Consider the following 15,326-nt stretch of genomic DNA (forward strand, 5'->3'; position numbering starts at 1 on the left):
ATAATGTTGTCGTTTTCTGGGATGTCCCGAGCATTTAGGCGAGGAGGCATTGGGCACCGTAGCGCCGGGGGCAAGGGGGTGGGGTGTGGCTTTGAGGCCAGGCGGGTAGATAACATCTTGGGGCTGAGAGGGTGGCGGCTGTGCCCCTGATGCACACACAGGCCATCCCCGAAAGGATTGCCCCACTCCTGCCTGTCTTTTCACCAAGCTGCTTGAGAAATTGGCCGTCTCACGCTTGCCTGCCCAGTATTCCGGCAGCTGAGGCGGTTTGAGGTGGCCAATTAGTCACTTGCCTTTTGTTCCTCCCTCCCTCCTGGAGAACTGCAAATAGTTTGGAAGTGAAAGGAAGATGTGATTAATAACTTGATGAGGAATAAAAATCCCAGCTGCTGGCAGCAGTGAAGAGAATGTGAGGAAAAGCCCTTAAGCCTGGTCTACAATTGACTTGGGTTGGCGAGATCTGCTGCGGATTCCAATGCTTAGAAACTGCTTCTACCTTTGGTGCAACATTTGCCTATTAACAATGAAACTGACTTAGTTTCCCCAAAGGATATAAATAATGCCGTGTCGCGTAGCAACCCAGTGTCAGTATTGATTGCCCTCAAGCCACAGTAACCAAAAGGATCTTATTAACACTTATTAGCCTAGGCTAATTTGGTGGGGCATTTCAGCCACCTGGATTGACAGCGATTGATTGCTTGATGTTGGGATATCCCTCCGCGGTACCGTTTGAAAGAATGCCTTGTTTGGAGGTTCGACCAAAGCTAATGTCCTCTTTTAAGATAAAGAGAGACTTTTTCTTGCCATCTCCCAGGCAGGGTTGTCACTCCTGGTTGGGTGTGTCACATCACATGAACGCCTACCTCCACGTGGCCTTTCCCACATCGGCAATACCTTCATAACAAATAAACAGAAGATTTCAAATATAGGCACAATCGCTTTTTCGTACTCTCAGGATCTTTCTCCCGGGTTGCTCAGAGCAGTCCCCAGGACATTAATCTTTCATTTCTGAGCTAAACTGTCGAATTGGAAAGCCTATTCTCAGGGTTCTCCGCACTGTCGTACGTCTAGTCCAGCACCACAACCATGAACCAGGCCCTCTTGATGCCAGCTGCAATAGCTCACTTCACAACGCCCCCAACAACAATGGCATTCTAACATAATCGAGCATAGAGGACTTTACAACTCGCTGGGTAATGAATGCGTACTGACTAGGAGGGAGATGGGGAAAAGAGCTGGGAGGCATCAGAGAATGGAGAGACGACTTAAGCTGTGAAGAGGGCTTGAGGAATCTAGATAGGTTAAGTAAATGGGCAAATATTTGGCAGATGGAGTATAATGTTGGTCTACTTTGGCAATAAGAATCGAAAAACGGCATATCATTTGAATAGGAGGGATTGCAGAACACTTGAGGTACAGAGGGATCTGGGTGTCTTGGTACATGAATCAAGAAAGGTTAGTACGCAGGTATATCAAATGATTAGGAAGGCAAATGGAATGTTGATGTGGGCAGTTATCTTACGGGGGGAAGATGGGACAAGCTGTGCCTGTATCCATTGGAATTTAGAAGAATGAGAGGCGATAATCAGGATATCTCGCGCCTTTATGCTTGCAAAGCCAGGCCGAACACTCAACACACCATCATTTTGTTTTCCACCGTGTTGAATCAATAATAATTATCTTCATTGTCACAAGTAGGCTTACATTAACACTTCAATGCACAGCGGAGTAGAGGTGGGGGAGGCTGGCGCTGCCCAACCTCTGTGGGTACTACTGGGCCGCCAATGCGACAATGGTGCGCAAGTGGGTGATGGAGGGGGAGGGGACTGCATGGAAGAGGCTGGAGACGGCGTCCTGTGTGGGTACGAGTCTGGGAGCGCTGGCAATGGCGCCGCTCCCTCCAAGGAGGTATACCACGAGCCCGGTGGTGGTGGCGGCCCTCAAAATTTGGGGGCAGTTGAGGCGGCATGGGGGGGAAGTTAGGGCCTCGGCGTGGACCCCATTACGGGGGAACCACCGGTTCACCCCAGGAAGAACAGGTGGAGGGTTTTCGGGGTGGCACAGGGCAGGGATACGAAAGTTGGGCGACCGGTTTGTGGACGGGATGTTCGCGAGCTTGGGTGAGCTGGAGGAGAAGTACGGGCTCCCCCCGGGGAACAGCTTCAGGTACTTACAGGTAAGGGTGTTTGCCAGACGGCAGGTGGTGGAATTCTCACGGCTACTGCCACACACAGTACAGGACAGGGTGCTCTCGGGGGGGTGGCTGGGAGTGGGGAAGATCTCGGAAACTTACCAGGTGATGCAGGAGGAGGAGGAGGCCTCGGTGGTGGAGTTGAAAGGTAAGTGGGAGGAGGAGTTGGGTGAGGAGATCGAAGAGGGGACGTGGGCAGATGCCCTAGGGAGGGTGAACTCTTCCTCTTCGTGCGCGAGGCTCAGCCTCATACAGTTTAAGGTGCTGCACAGGGCACACATGACCGGGACAAGGATGAGCAGGTTCTTTGGGGGTGAGGACAGGTGTGTTAGGTGCTCAGGGAGCCCAGCAAATTACACCCATATGTTCTGGGCATGCCCAGCGCTGGAGGAATTTTGGAAGGGCGTAGCGAGGACGGTGTCGAGGGTGGTAGGATCCAGGGTCAAACAGGACTGGGGGCTCGCAATATTTGGGGGCAGAGGAGCCGGGAGTGCAGGAGGCAAAAGAGGCCGGAATTCTGGCCTTTGCGTCCCTGGTAGCCCGGCAAAGGATTCTCCCTCAGTGGAAGGAAGCGAGGCCCTCAAGTGTGGAATCCTGGATCAGCGATATGGCAGGGTTCATTAAATTGGAGAGGGTGAAATTCGCCTTGAGAGGGTCGGTACAAGGGTTCTTTAGGCGGTGGCAACCGTTCTTAGACTTTCTGGCAGAACGATAGACATTGGTCAATGGCAGCAGCAGCTCGGGGGGTGGGGGGTTTACTTTATTTTTGTTTATGTTATTTACACTGGAAGGGTCTGAGGGGTTGTATACACCTGTTGTCTTAAGTCGGGGTGTTAATGTTAATTTATTATTTAGGTACGGGGGGGGGGGGGGGGGGGGGGGTAGGGTTTGGGGGGTTGCTTTTTTAGATTGTGTTTTGTACTTAACCCTGTTGGGTTCGTTTTTCTTTCTCATTTTGTTATTGATATTTTATGAAAACCTTTAATAAAAATTATTTAAAAAAAAAAACACTTGAATGCACATTCTCCCCGTGTTTGCGTGGGTTTCACCCCCACAACCCAAAGATGTGCAGGGGAGGTGGATTGGCTGCGCTAAATTACCCCTTAATTGGAAAAAATGAATTGGGTACTCTAAATTTATTTAAAAAAAACACTGCAATGAAGTTACTGTGACAAGCCCCTAGTCGCCACATTCCGGCACCTGTACAGCTACACTGACAGCGATTTCTGAATGTCCAAATTACCAAACAGCACGTCTTTCGGGAGGAAACCGGCGCACCCGGAGGAAACCCACGCAGTCACGGGGAGAACGTGCAGACTCCGCGCAGACGGTGACACAAGCCGGGAATCGAACCTGGGACCCTGGCGCTGTGAAGCAACAGTGCTAACCACTGTCCTACCGTGCCGCCCATGCTGTGGAATTGTGCCAATTAGGAGTGGAACACACCCCCCGACGCATAGTTGACGTTGACGCATCACAACAGAGTTTGGTAGCTCTGTCAGCAAAGATACTGTCATTTCCAAATCGGTGTGCAATTTCACAGTAAAATTACCCTACGCATTCCTGAAATTGAATTTGCCAAATTTCCCTCCTTCTTGTTTCAATTTGACTGTCAAAACAAGTTTACAGACTTTGAGGCAGCCAAGTGTTTCCTCCTTCTGAGAGTAATGTGGTTTGCAGACAGAACACGAATGATGAGGAGCTCGGATGGACTCTACATAGCCTTGGCTTAAACATGAATGAGATCCATTACCAGAAGTTACTCATCTTGAGAGTTAATACTGGATTAACAGGAGTTGTGGAAGCACACGCAGTAGGAATCTGTTTATATGAGAGGATAGGGTCGACCCTCAGCGAGAAGGGGAGGATCAGTATTTTGAGCAAGGTTAAAGGTCATCTAAATACTGCAGATGCTGGAAACCTGAAATAAAACAGAAGAACAGTGGAAATACTCAGCAGGTCTGGCAGCATCTGTGGGGAGAGAAACGGAGCGAATGTTTCAGATCTATGATGAACTGACTGTGGACTCACTATCGTCTTGTGTACACTCTTGTCTGGCACTAAGGCGCCCAAAGTGCCAGATTGGTGCTGTTGGGATTGATTGGAAAATGGACACATTGAATCGATGGTCATGGATTGTGCTGAAGCTCTGAATATATCTGCCAAAGTAGCCCACCTTCCTTCCCCACTTACAACGTACAATACGAGAGAGCTCTGGTTAAGAGATATTGACGATGCATTGTTGCTTTACATGTGTTAAAAACAATTCTAATTGTTTGGATTGACTCACCACACCATTCATCAACCCAGGCAAAGGCTTGTCGATGACCAATTAGCAAAATATCCCTGATGACCTAAGACAAGAGGGGAAAAAGAAGCATGATTGAAATCATTGGGCAGTTCCTTCTTCGTTTGGCCTTTGAAACAATGCAGCAAAACGATTATGGAGAAAAGTTTTATTCAGCTGAATATCCGTCTGTATTCTGTTTGGCAATTAAAGATTTCCACACATTTCTGGCTCATTTCAGTCGAATGAAGACAAATCATAGAAATCCCGACAGTGCAGAAGGAGGCTATTTGGCACAGTGAGTCTGTATCGACTCTCAGTACCCTATCGAGGCCCACGCCCCACCCGAGCCCCTGAACCCAGTAACCCCAACTAACCGTTTGATTACTAAGGGGCAATTGATCATGGCCAATCCACCTAACCTGCACATCTTTGGACTGTGGGAGGAAACCGGAGCACCCGGAGGAAACCCATGCGGACACGGGGCGGGGATGTGCAAACTCCACTCGGGCAGTCACCCAAGGCCGGAATTGAACCCAGGTCTCTGGCGCTGTGAGGCGGCAGTGCTAACCACTGTGCCACCGTGCCGCCCTTGCAAAGCTCAGATTTCACAGGATATAAAAATAGTGGAATAACCTCTCCCCTATCATTTCACGGCTCAGGTATCCTGTTGCCTTCTTGGACCAAGACCTCCCACTTTAGATGTTCGACCACCATCCCCCCCTTAAACATTCACTCCCTCCACCATCTGTGCACAGTGGCAGGTGTGCGTACCATCTGCAAGATGCACTACAGGAACTCGATAGCACCTTCCGAACCGGTGGCCTCTGCCCCCCGAGAAAGACAAGGGCAGCGGACAGATGGGAACACCACCATCTACAAGTTGCCCTCCGAATCACGTATCACCCTGACTTTGCACAATATCTCCGTTCCTTCACCGTCGCTGCGCCGAAATGCTGGAACTCCTTCCCCAACAGCACCGACCCAGCGGCTCGAGAAGGCAGCTCACCACCATCTTCTCAAGGGCAATGCTGGTGTTGCCAATGTCACATCCCATGACGGAATGAGGAAAAACTGCATTTTCCCTTTCACCTGCTGCATGGGGACTCCCAATGGGAATCCTCCTGTGGTTTGAAAGTAACTGGAATTTCAGACTAAATACTGCCCAGTGCTGCTGTCCTTCATTTGAGATCATTGCACTTCTTCAATTCGGGTCCCGTGAGCATCGTTGGTTTGAAACACTCCCCGTTGGCAGCTGGGCATTCAGTTTCCGAGACCCCCAAGGCCTGGAAGTCTCTCATTAAACCTTCAATTCATCCTTCAAGATGCTCCTTAAAACTCAACATTTTGTCCAGCCTAAAATATCACCTTGCGTGGTTTGGTGTCAACACTTGGCTGATAATCACACACATGAAGCATGTTGGGTTGTTTCTGTGACATTAAAGGCATAACGTAAATGGAAGTTGTTGTGATTGGTACATGTGGGCGGGGAGTGGGTCACCATCATTTACAGGTCACACAGTTGATTGCCTCTCCGCGCACCTTCCCGATTGGTGTAAAGCACGCCAGGTGAAACCCAACCAAGCCGTGTGGCGGTGACCGACGGCCCTCGGGCCTCACCCTCAACATTAGGGCTGGGAATGAAGAGTTTGAAGCTTGTTCCAATAATACAAAAACGGAAGGAAGAATGTTGGCCTGAACGCCTCTCGTGTGACGGCGTCGTAGTTTGTTTGGATAATGCCCCTGCGAAGAGCCCCCGGGATGCTTTGCCATGTTAAAGGCGCTATATAAACGCATATGGCTGTCGTTTTGTGTACAAGGGCCAGTGACACTAGACTCACCAGGCAATCTGACTGGGCCATTTCTGAGGTATTGCAGCTTTCGCTTTGGTTGCACATTCCCTTCCAATGATTTGAACAGTGCTAGCAAGTATTAAATTAATAAATCTGTAAAGTTTCCCACAGCTGTGCTGCCTTTATGTTCTGCTGTACTCAGCTTTTCTGGAACTTGAAAATACATCAAGGAACTTATTGAAGCACCAAGGGTAGAAAATACATCAAAGTTCCCAGGAATATTTCATACAGGGCAGGATTGTTCGAATGGCAGCAGACAGCAGGGAACCCATCCCTGCTGAGCACAGCAACTCCACACTTGTTTTACACTCTGGGAAAATCTGGCCGGTCATGGGACCTCCACCGCTCACTCAGGCAGGCGAGCTGCCTCAGAGGCAGCAAGCCAGCAGGTCCAACAGCGCCAGCTGCTATAGGGGCCGCAACTGGAATTACAAGCAGTCCCCGGAGACCGGGACCAGGTTAGTGCAGGGGTGTTGCAACAGGCCATGGGCTGGATTCTCTGTTTTTGGGACTATGTCCCCACGTCGGCGCCAAAACTATGGACTACCCCGCCAGAAAAACTGCCGTGGAAGGGCCACATAGTCCTAGCCCTGCAGGGGGCCAGCAGTGACCCGGCGTAAATCTAGCAGCTTTTGCTTCAGATACAGGGCCCCCGCACCTCCGGGTCGGAGGCCGCGCATGTGCACGGTGGTGGCCTCCAGCGGCCTCGACGTGCTCCATGGCAGACTCGGACCGCGGAGCTGGACACAGAAAATAGACACCCCGATCGGCCACCCGCCCGACCCTGACCGCCCGCCCGAACATTGCCCAGCCCTGTATAAGGCCTCTCCGCCCTCCAATCGGCTCGCCCCGACCAGGGCGGCGGCGGACTGAGTCCGCAGCCGCCATGCTAGTATCCCGACTGCCAGGACCACATTATATCCACGCTGTCGGGACTTCGGCCGGTCGGGGGTGGAGAATCGCAGAGCAGGCCTCCAGCAATGCTGCCGGGTAGGTGCTAGGCGGCGCACTTTCCGGGGCCCGCAGAATCGGGGAACCGGTGCCGGCCCTGATTCCGTGCGGAGAAATGGATTCTCCGCCCCGGTGCCGGCCGCGATTTCGAAGTCGTGGTGCGGAGAATCCAGCCCGGTGAGCCTGACGTCCTCCTATACTGTAGAGCTGGCAGGTTTGGAAGGTGCTTTCGAAGGAGGCTGCAATGCATCCTGCAATGCAATGCAATGCAATGCAATGGGTGGTACACACTGCCGCCACTGTGTGTTGTGGTTGGCGGATGAGGGTGCCAATCAAGCGGGGCTGCTTTGTCCTGGATGGCGTCGAGCTTCTGGGGTGTAGTTGGAGCTGCACTCATCCAGGCAAGTGGAGAGTATTCCATCACATTCCTGACTTGTGCCTTGTAGATGGTGGGACATGCTTTGAGGAGTCAGGAGGCAAGTTACTCGCCACAGAATTCCTAGCCTCTGACCTGCTCTTGTAGCCACAGTTTTTATATGGCTAGTCCAGTTCTGGTCAATGGTAACCCCCAGGATGTTGATGGTGGGGGATTCAGTGATGGTAACACAGTTAAGCATGAAAGGGGGCTTGTTACAGGGGATTTTCACAGTAACTTCATTGCAGTGTTAATGTAAGCCTACTTGTGACACTAATAAAGATTATTATTAAATTCTCTCTTTCTGGAAATGGCTATTTCCAGGCACTTCTGTGGCACGAACATTACTCAATACTTATCCGTCCAGCCCTGAATGTTGTCCAGCACTGCTTCAGTATCCGTGGATTCTCAAATGCTACGGAACACTGTGCTTGCAACCCCAAACCTTTTTCAGCTCCGACGAGAGATCAGCGACCTGTTTTCCTCTCCACGGGTGCTGCCTGACCTGTGCAACATTTTCTGACTTTATTTCTGATTTCCAGCCTCCGTAGTATTTTGCTTTAGATTATGAATTTATATAGTAATTAGCAACAGGGCATCTGGTGCATTACTACGCTATTTTTACACCGTGACGAAGTGCTATAATACCAAGTGTGAATGTTTTAAATAGAACCATAGTTAGATGAGTTTAACTGATGACACCTTCCCAAGCTAAGGTAATTACTTTTGAAAAAGAGGAGCCAAACTGGAAGCTAAGGGAACAAATGGATTTTTATTTCCTGAGCAAAGTGTAAAGAAATGCCTCGTTTTGTGATGCAAGGATTGATTAGAGTAAAGGAATGATGACCATTCAGCATCAAGACAAGAGTACCACAATCACACTGTCTCAATACGAGCAGTTTGATAATCCCTGCAATCGTTTATCTTAACTGCAAAATGGACAGGGCCTTAATGGTCTAAAGAGAGTTTCCAAAGTGAGCTCAGATTCAGAATCTGGAAAAAGCCCATTGCTGTGAACGTATCTTTTCCAATTTGAAACAAAGACCATCATTCAGCATTCACTAAAGCCAATCCAATGGCTGGGTGTCAAGTGAGTTGGTGGTGACAACTTGGGTGGTATTTAATGGAAGGTCTTGCCCGCCAAGAGGAAATCCAGCAAGGGATCCACGTTACCTCCTTCAGCGGAGGCCCATCATATTCAGGGCTACACAGGCGCTTAACTAGGCAGCGGCCTACCCTGGGATCAAGGACCCTGGGATCAGTCTGCCCACCGACAGTTGGCAACCAGCTCTACCAGGGAGGTGGTGGCTGCTGCTACAACACCCACCTGAGGCCTACGATTACCAATGGACCCAGGCCATAGGTGAATGATGGCGGGGGTGGGTCACAAGGGAGGTGAAAGGTGGGGGTCAGCAGCTAGAGCAGGGGCATGGCTCTCAGGGAGGCCCTTCCTAATACTGGAACCCTCAATCAGACCTTTCCTGGGAGCTGCAAGCAACCCTGCCTCATACCAGTGGTGGCAGGATGAGGCCCTTAAACACGTATTTCCTATCTTCCCACACCGGACTTAATCTGGGCAAGAGACGGGAAGGCAGCATGGCCCCTATCCTCCACCCTGCTGTCTGATTAAATGTCTTCCCCACTACCAAACTCACCACAGGGGAGCGCATTAAATTCTGCCTGTTATTTCCAACCTGTGTAATGTATGATACCGGCCACCAGGGGGCTCATTTTGGATCCTTGCACATACGTTACCGTGTCCATATAATAATAAGCACTTAATGTCACAAGTAGGCTTCAATGAAGTTACTGTGAAAAGCCCCTAGTCGCCACAGTCCAGCACCTGTTCAGGGAAGCTGGTACGGGAATTGAACCCGCGCTGCTGGCATTGTTCTGCATTACAAGCTAGCTGTTTAGCCCACTGTGCTAAACCAGCCCTCGAGTATAGAGTACATATATAAAGTGCCTCCGTTCAGATTCAGAGCCATCCTATCAACATCTAGTTTACATACATTATGCAATAAAAGTGTCGTTACTGCACTGACATTGTTCACCATCAGTTTCTTTCAGAGATATAGTTTGAAATCGTATTCAGGTTTGTGCAGTTACAAGCTGCATAACTGTTCCCCAAGAATAATTCAATGGGTGTGAAAATCAGGAGAGTCCGTCCATTAACTCACGTCTGTGATATTAAAGGAGGCCAAGGAAACGGGTTTGATCAAGATATTGATTCCAACTTCACAAAATGCTATTTGAGAGCCGCAGAGCGGGTGGACAGGGTACCAGCGATTGATTCATAGGATCAGAAACGTCCAGCAGCAGGTGACCATTCAGCCCATCGTCTGCGCTGATTGAAAAAGAGCCCACCTTCCAGCTCATGTTCTGAAGCCCTGTCGGATCCAGCCTTCATGTGCATATCCAAGCATCTTTAGACAGGGGTTTCTGCCTCTAATACCTTCTCATGCAGAGTTCCTGACCCCCAGACACCTTTGGGTGGAAGGTAGAGAATCGCCCTCAACTCTGCTCTAACCCTTCTATTAATTACTTTAAATCTATGCTCCCTAGTCACTGAATTCATGGTTAACAGAAATAAGCCCTTGCTATTCACTCTGTTGCGGTCTTTCATCGTTTCATGTATCTCAATTAAATCTCCCGTCAGCCTCCTCTTGTTCCAAAAGAAGTCCAGCCCCTCCAATACTTTCTCATAGCTAAAACTCTCCCATTGTTGGCAGCATCCTTGTGGATCTCCTTTGTGCCCATTCGCAATCACCTCTTCCTGCAATGCAGTGACCAGAACTACACACTGGACTCTAGCTACAGTCTAACTAGTGTTTTATCCAGTTTAAGCAGGACTACCCTGTTCACTCAATAATGCAGAATAGCCTTAAAGACTTTCTGTACCTGTCCTGCTGCCTTCAGTGATCTGTGGACTTCTACAGCTGCATCTTCCATCCGGCATACTTCTCAATATCCTATTGTGGATTGCATATTTCCGTTGTCTTGTTCACCCTCTGTAAATTAATTCCGGCAGATTTCCCACAAGCGGGTATCAGGTTGTGAATAAGGGGCGCAACGGGGGAAAGACCCACGTGTGACGGAATTGTTACACAGCTTAAGAGCAGAACGGATCTGCTCCCCTCAATCAAAGCAGGGGGTGGTGTTATAACCCCAGCGGAGGTCAAGCGATGGGAACCATCAGGTTTCCTGTGCCCTCCAGGGAATATGTACTTCCCCAGCAAAGGGGGGGGGGGTTTATTCATTTTTTCCATTTATTTTATGTTTTTTTTTTACAAGTTCAGGGGGGTTTATTTGATAAAATTTTACAGGTAAAAAATTCAGAACTTTGGACAGATGGAGACTCCATACTTTTTGACACTGGAAGTCTTCACCTTCATCCAACAGGTTCCATTCGAGGAGCGTGTACGAGGGCCAAAGGGACCCCAAACCATTTCCTCCATTTGTGTCAGCAGCAAACAAGGTAAGAGAAAATGGTGGGTCGCGCAGGTCGGCCGGCGTGGGTCGCAAAGGTCGGCCAGCGTGGGTCACGAAGGTCGGCCAGCGTGGGTCGCGCAGGTCAGCCGGGTTGGGTCCCAAAGGTTGGCCGGTTGGTAAAAATGGGTCCCCGGGAAAAATGTTTGAAGAACACTGGGTTAGGTGGATTGGACATGTTAAATTGTCCCTCAGTGTCCAAAGGTGTGCAGGTTAGGTGAGATTATGGGGTTACAGGGATAGGGCAGGAGAGTGGGCCTAGGTAAGATCAGTGCAGACCAGATGGGCTGAATGGCCTCCTTCAGCATTGGAGGGATTCTATGGATCTATGGGTGGGTTGCAGAAGGCAAGGTGTATGATTGAAGCAATCCTGTCAGCCTTTGAAACGCTCTAATTACCAACTGCGATTATCTGAATGGAAATGTGACTGTACATGCCTTCCGTTCGAGCGTCACTTTGAGAAGAAATCCTTTTAAAATGCCAGAAGGTCATCATTCAGTCCTTTTCTTATTTTGCTGCCAGTATCGCAGCATCAAACTGCCCCGCTTTTGTAAATCTGCCATTGTTCCCCAGAAAGCTCTTCTCTGTGTCATAGAGCACTTCATCCTGCTTCCGTCACTCATGTACGTAGAAGCCAGGCCTATCAAACCACGAGGACCGCCACTGCTACGTTCGATCCTGGCTTCACTTGAGGCTGTTGTGGGGCGGTTTGAGTCATGTCATCCCAACTTGCTGGGGCAGGAAATCCACGGTTTGTGCGGGATGTCGGTTTGACTCACTGTCCGGTAATCCTCTCTTGTGGCGTTGAACAGGATGGAGAAGCAACATTGCATCCGAAAATCAAAACAAAAATCAAAGAGTGTTTCCCGGTGGCCTTGTTCAATTAAAATTGCTCCTTGACCTCTAACCCTGCATGTCCTCTTGTGGGGATCAGCAGGAACCCTGGCTCCTTCCTAAAGCGAAAGGGGGAGGGGTACCAACGCTAACTGTCGGACACTCCAACCAGCACTGGGCGGACGTTGATAACCACAGGATGTTAGTCATGAAGGCCCCGCCTTCTCAACCTTGCCCCTCGCCCGAGGTGTGGTGACCCTCAGGTTAAACCACCACCGGTCAGCTCCCCCACTCAAAGGGGAAAGCAGCCTCTGGTCATCTGGGACTATGGCGACCGTACCGTTTTTTAAACCTAGGGTTCTCCTATTTCACATGGCTCCGCCACACAGTGAGTAAACGTCTTTCATTATTCTGATGTTTGTCTTCAGGAGCCCCAGCTGTCCCAGAGCCCAGATGAACGGCTTGCAAAACAGTTTCCGCCCCATTAGTTTCCGCATTCACAGGGGCATCAACCGCCATTTCCGTCAACTCCTGCAAGAGGCCACCACCAAAGAAATTTTGCCCTCACCTTCCCTGTCAGCATTCCGTAAGAACCTTTCCCTTCGCGACACCCTATCCCCTCCTCCATCGCCTCGAACGCCTCAGCCCCTTCCCACGGCACCTTCCCATGCAATCTCAAAAAAATATAACACCTGCCCCGTTGCCTCCTTCCTCTTCAACGCCCAAGGCCCCAACCACTCCGTCCAGGTGAAGCAGCGATTTACTGTTACTTCTTTCACTCCACTGCTCCCAATGTGGTCTCCTCTACATTCGGGAGATTAAACGCACTCTGGGTGACCGCTTTGCACAACACCTCCACAAACATGACCCTACCTTCCTGTCGCTCGCCATTCGAATTCACGGACTTGCTCTCATGCGCGCATCCTCGGCCCGATGCAAAGTTCCCATGATGCCGAACACAAACAAGAGGAGCCGCCTCATTGTCCTATTGGGCACTTTACAGCTTTTCGGGCTTAAACATTGAGTCCAACATCTTCAGACCATGAACTCCATTCTCCGGGTAGTCCCTGTTTTCTTTACTTCAGATTTCCACCATCCGCAGTATTTTGCTTTTGGGCTAATACGATCCCCTGAATAAACAACCCTGATACCTCTGCCATTGCCGTTTTATTTTGAAGTGCTCGCTGAGGACAGAGGAACAGCAATTTGACGGCGTTGGCATTTTTGGGCTGTTTGGAGCTTTCATTGCGAAAGGCACAAGAGGTGTCTGAGTTATCAAGCCCCAACTGATGTCAATTCTGAGCATCCCACTTTACTAATAAAAGGCCTTGGAAAGGTTTCGGGGGACGTTTGGCCATGGTAAATTGCCCTTAGTGACCAAAAAGGTTAGGAGGGGTTATTGGGATAGGGTGGAAGTGAGGGCTTAAGTGGGTCGGTGCAGACTCGATGGGCCGAATGGCCTCCTTCTGCACTGTATGTTTTATGTTCTATGTCCTCGGGGACTATGGCAGCTTTCACTAGCTTTAAAATTACAGATTTATGAACGGAATTCAGATTCCCCCAGCTTGCTGCAGTGGGATTCAAAGCCCTGTCTCCAGAACACGGCAGCACGGTAGTATAGTGGTTAGCACAATTGCTTCACAGCTCCAGGGTCCCAGATTCGATTCCCGGCTTGGATCATTTTCTGTGCGGAGTCTGCATGTTCTCCCCTTGTGTGCGTGGGTTTCCTCCGGGTGCTCCGGTTTCGTCCCACAGTCCAAAGATGTGCAGGTTAGGTGGATTGACCATGCTAAATTGCCCTTAGTGTCCAAAATTGCCCTTAGTGTTGGATGGGGTTACTGGGTTATGGGGATAGGGTGGAGGTGTGGGCTTGGGTAGGGTGCTCTTTCCAAGAGCCGGTGCAGACTCGATGGGCCGAATGGCCTCCTTCTGCACTGTAAATTCTATGAACACGAGCCTCAGTCTCTGGATTAGCAGGCCATCGACATTCCCACTAAACCGCCGTCTCCTCCTGGATCACAACGCTGAGGGAAGTCAAACACACCAGGCTCGGACAGAAACAAGAGGTTCCCAGTCACAATCCACCGTCAGTTACGCCAACCACAACCATCTCTCTGCGGCACTCACCTTCTGAACAAACTGTTCCACTCTTGTCTGCAGCCCCCAGACTTCGAATTTGACTGTCACTTGTTTGTATGAACACATGACGGGCGAGGGGTCATCTCGCCAGCCTTCCTTTAGGGGACCCCGACCGGTCTTCACTGATGCAAAATACCGGAGATCCTGTTGGCACAAGACATTGAGCTGTAGGTTAAACAGTAACTGATTAAAAAGATGCGCGCGGCGCTTAAATTACCGAGCCAAGAATTTACTGTCCACGTTAAACAGCTATAAAACATCAGAGAGTTTACAGCACGAGAAGAGGCCCTTCGGTCCATCCTATCTGTGATGGCAATCAAGCACCTTTCTATTCTAATCCCATTGTGTGTTATGGCTTTCAAGTGCTCATCTAAATACTTCTTAAATGTTGTGAGGGCTCTGACCGCTACCACCCTTTCAGGCAGCGAGTTCCAGATTCCCACCACCCTCTGGGCGATAGAGTTGTTCCCCAAAGCTCCTCTGAATCTCCTGTCCCTTACTGTAAACATAGGCCCCCTGGTTATTGACCCCTCTACTAAAGAGGAAGGTTCCCTCCTATCTATCCTATCTATGTCCCTCATAATTTTCAACACTTCAATCCCCCCCTCAGCCTTCTCAGCTCCAAGGTGAACAACCCCCAGCCTGACCAGCCTGTCTTCATTGCTGAAATATCTCCAGCCCGGGCAACATCCTGGCGAATCTCCTCTGCACCCTCTTGAGTTCAATCATAACCTTTCTGTAGTGTGGCGACCAGAACTGCGCACAGTAATCTAGCTGTAGCCTAATGAGCAACGGGCAAGTGGAAATTAAACAAACTAGATCAGCTTTAGGCAATGGAGTAGGCCATTGCCAAGCTAATGGTGTCCATGTGTAGGGTCTGAAGGTTCTTTGTTTGCACCCCCCGCCCCCAGCTCCAGGAGTTTCAACGTGCATCTAGACTGACGCTTCAGAGCAGCACCGAGGGCGTGCTGCACGGTCAGTGGTGCCATCTCTTGGCTGAAATGTTGAACTGAGGCCCCGACTGCACTCTCGGGCGGTCACAAACCTGCCCGGTGCCCTGGCTAATATTTATCCCTCAAGCAACGACCATCACTTTGCTGTTTATGGGAGATTCCTGCACACAGATTGGCTGAGAGGCACTTTGACCTATCCTGAGGACATGAGAGG

At 50.0% G+C, this 15,326-nt stretch overlaps 1 protein-coding gene across 1 annotated transcript in view; it reads right to left on the reverse strand.

Annotated features, from left to right (window-relative positions):
* The window catches only part of LOC140394421 (cytoplasmic phosphatidylinositol transfer protein 1-like), a 217,955-nt gene that overhangs the window by 37,502 nt on the left and 165,127 nt on the right, over positions 1 to 15,326 (reverse strand). Inside the window, exons 8-9 of the mRNA XM_072481680.1 lie at positions 14,148 to 14,303; positions 4,482 to 4,545 (exon numbers count right to left, since the gene is read on the reverse strand). Coding sequence (XP_072337781.1) covers positions 4,482 to 4,545; positions 14,148 to 14,303 — 220 coding nt within the window. The remainder of the gene's footprint in view (positions 1 to 4,481; positions 4,546 to 14,147; positions 14,304 to 15,326) is intronic.

Source organism: Scyliorhinus torazame, chromosome 17, assembly GCF_047496885.1.
Source record: "Scyliorhinus torazame isolate Kashiwa2021f chromosome 17, sScyTor2.1, whole genome shotgun sequence".
NCBI lineage: Eukaryota > Metazoa > Chordata > Chondrichthyes > Carcharhiniformes > Scyliorhinidae > Scyliorhinus > Scyliorhinus torazame.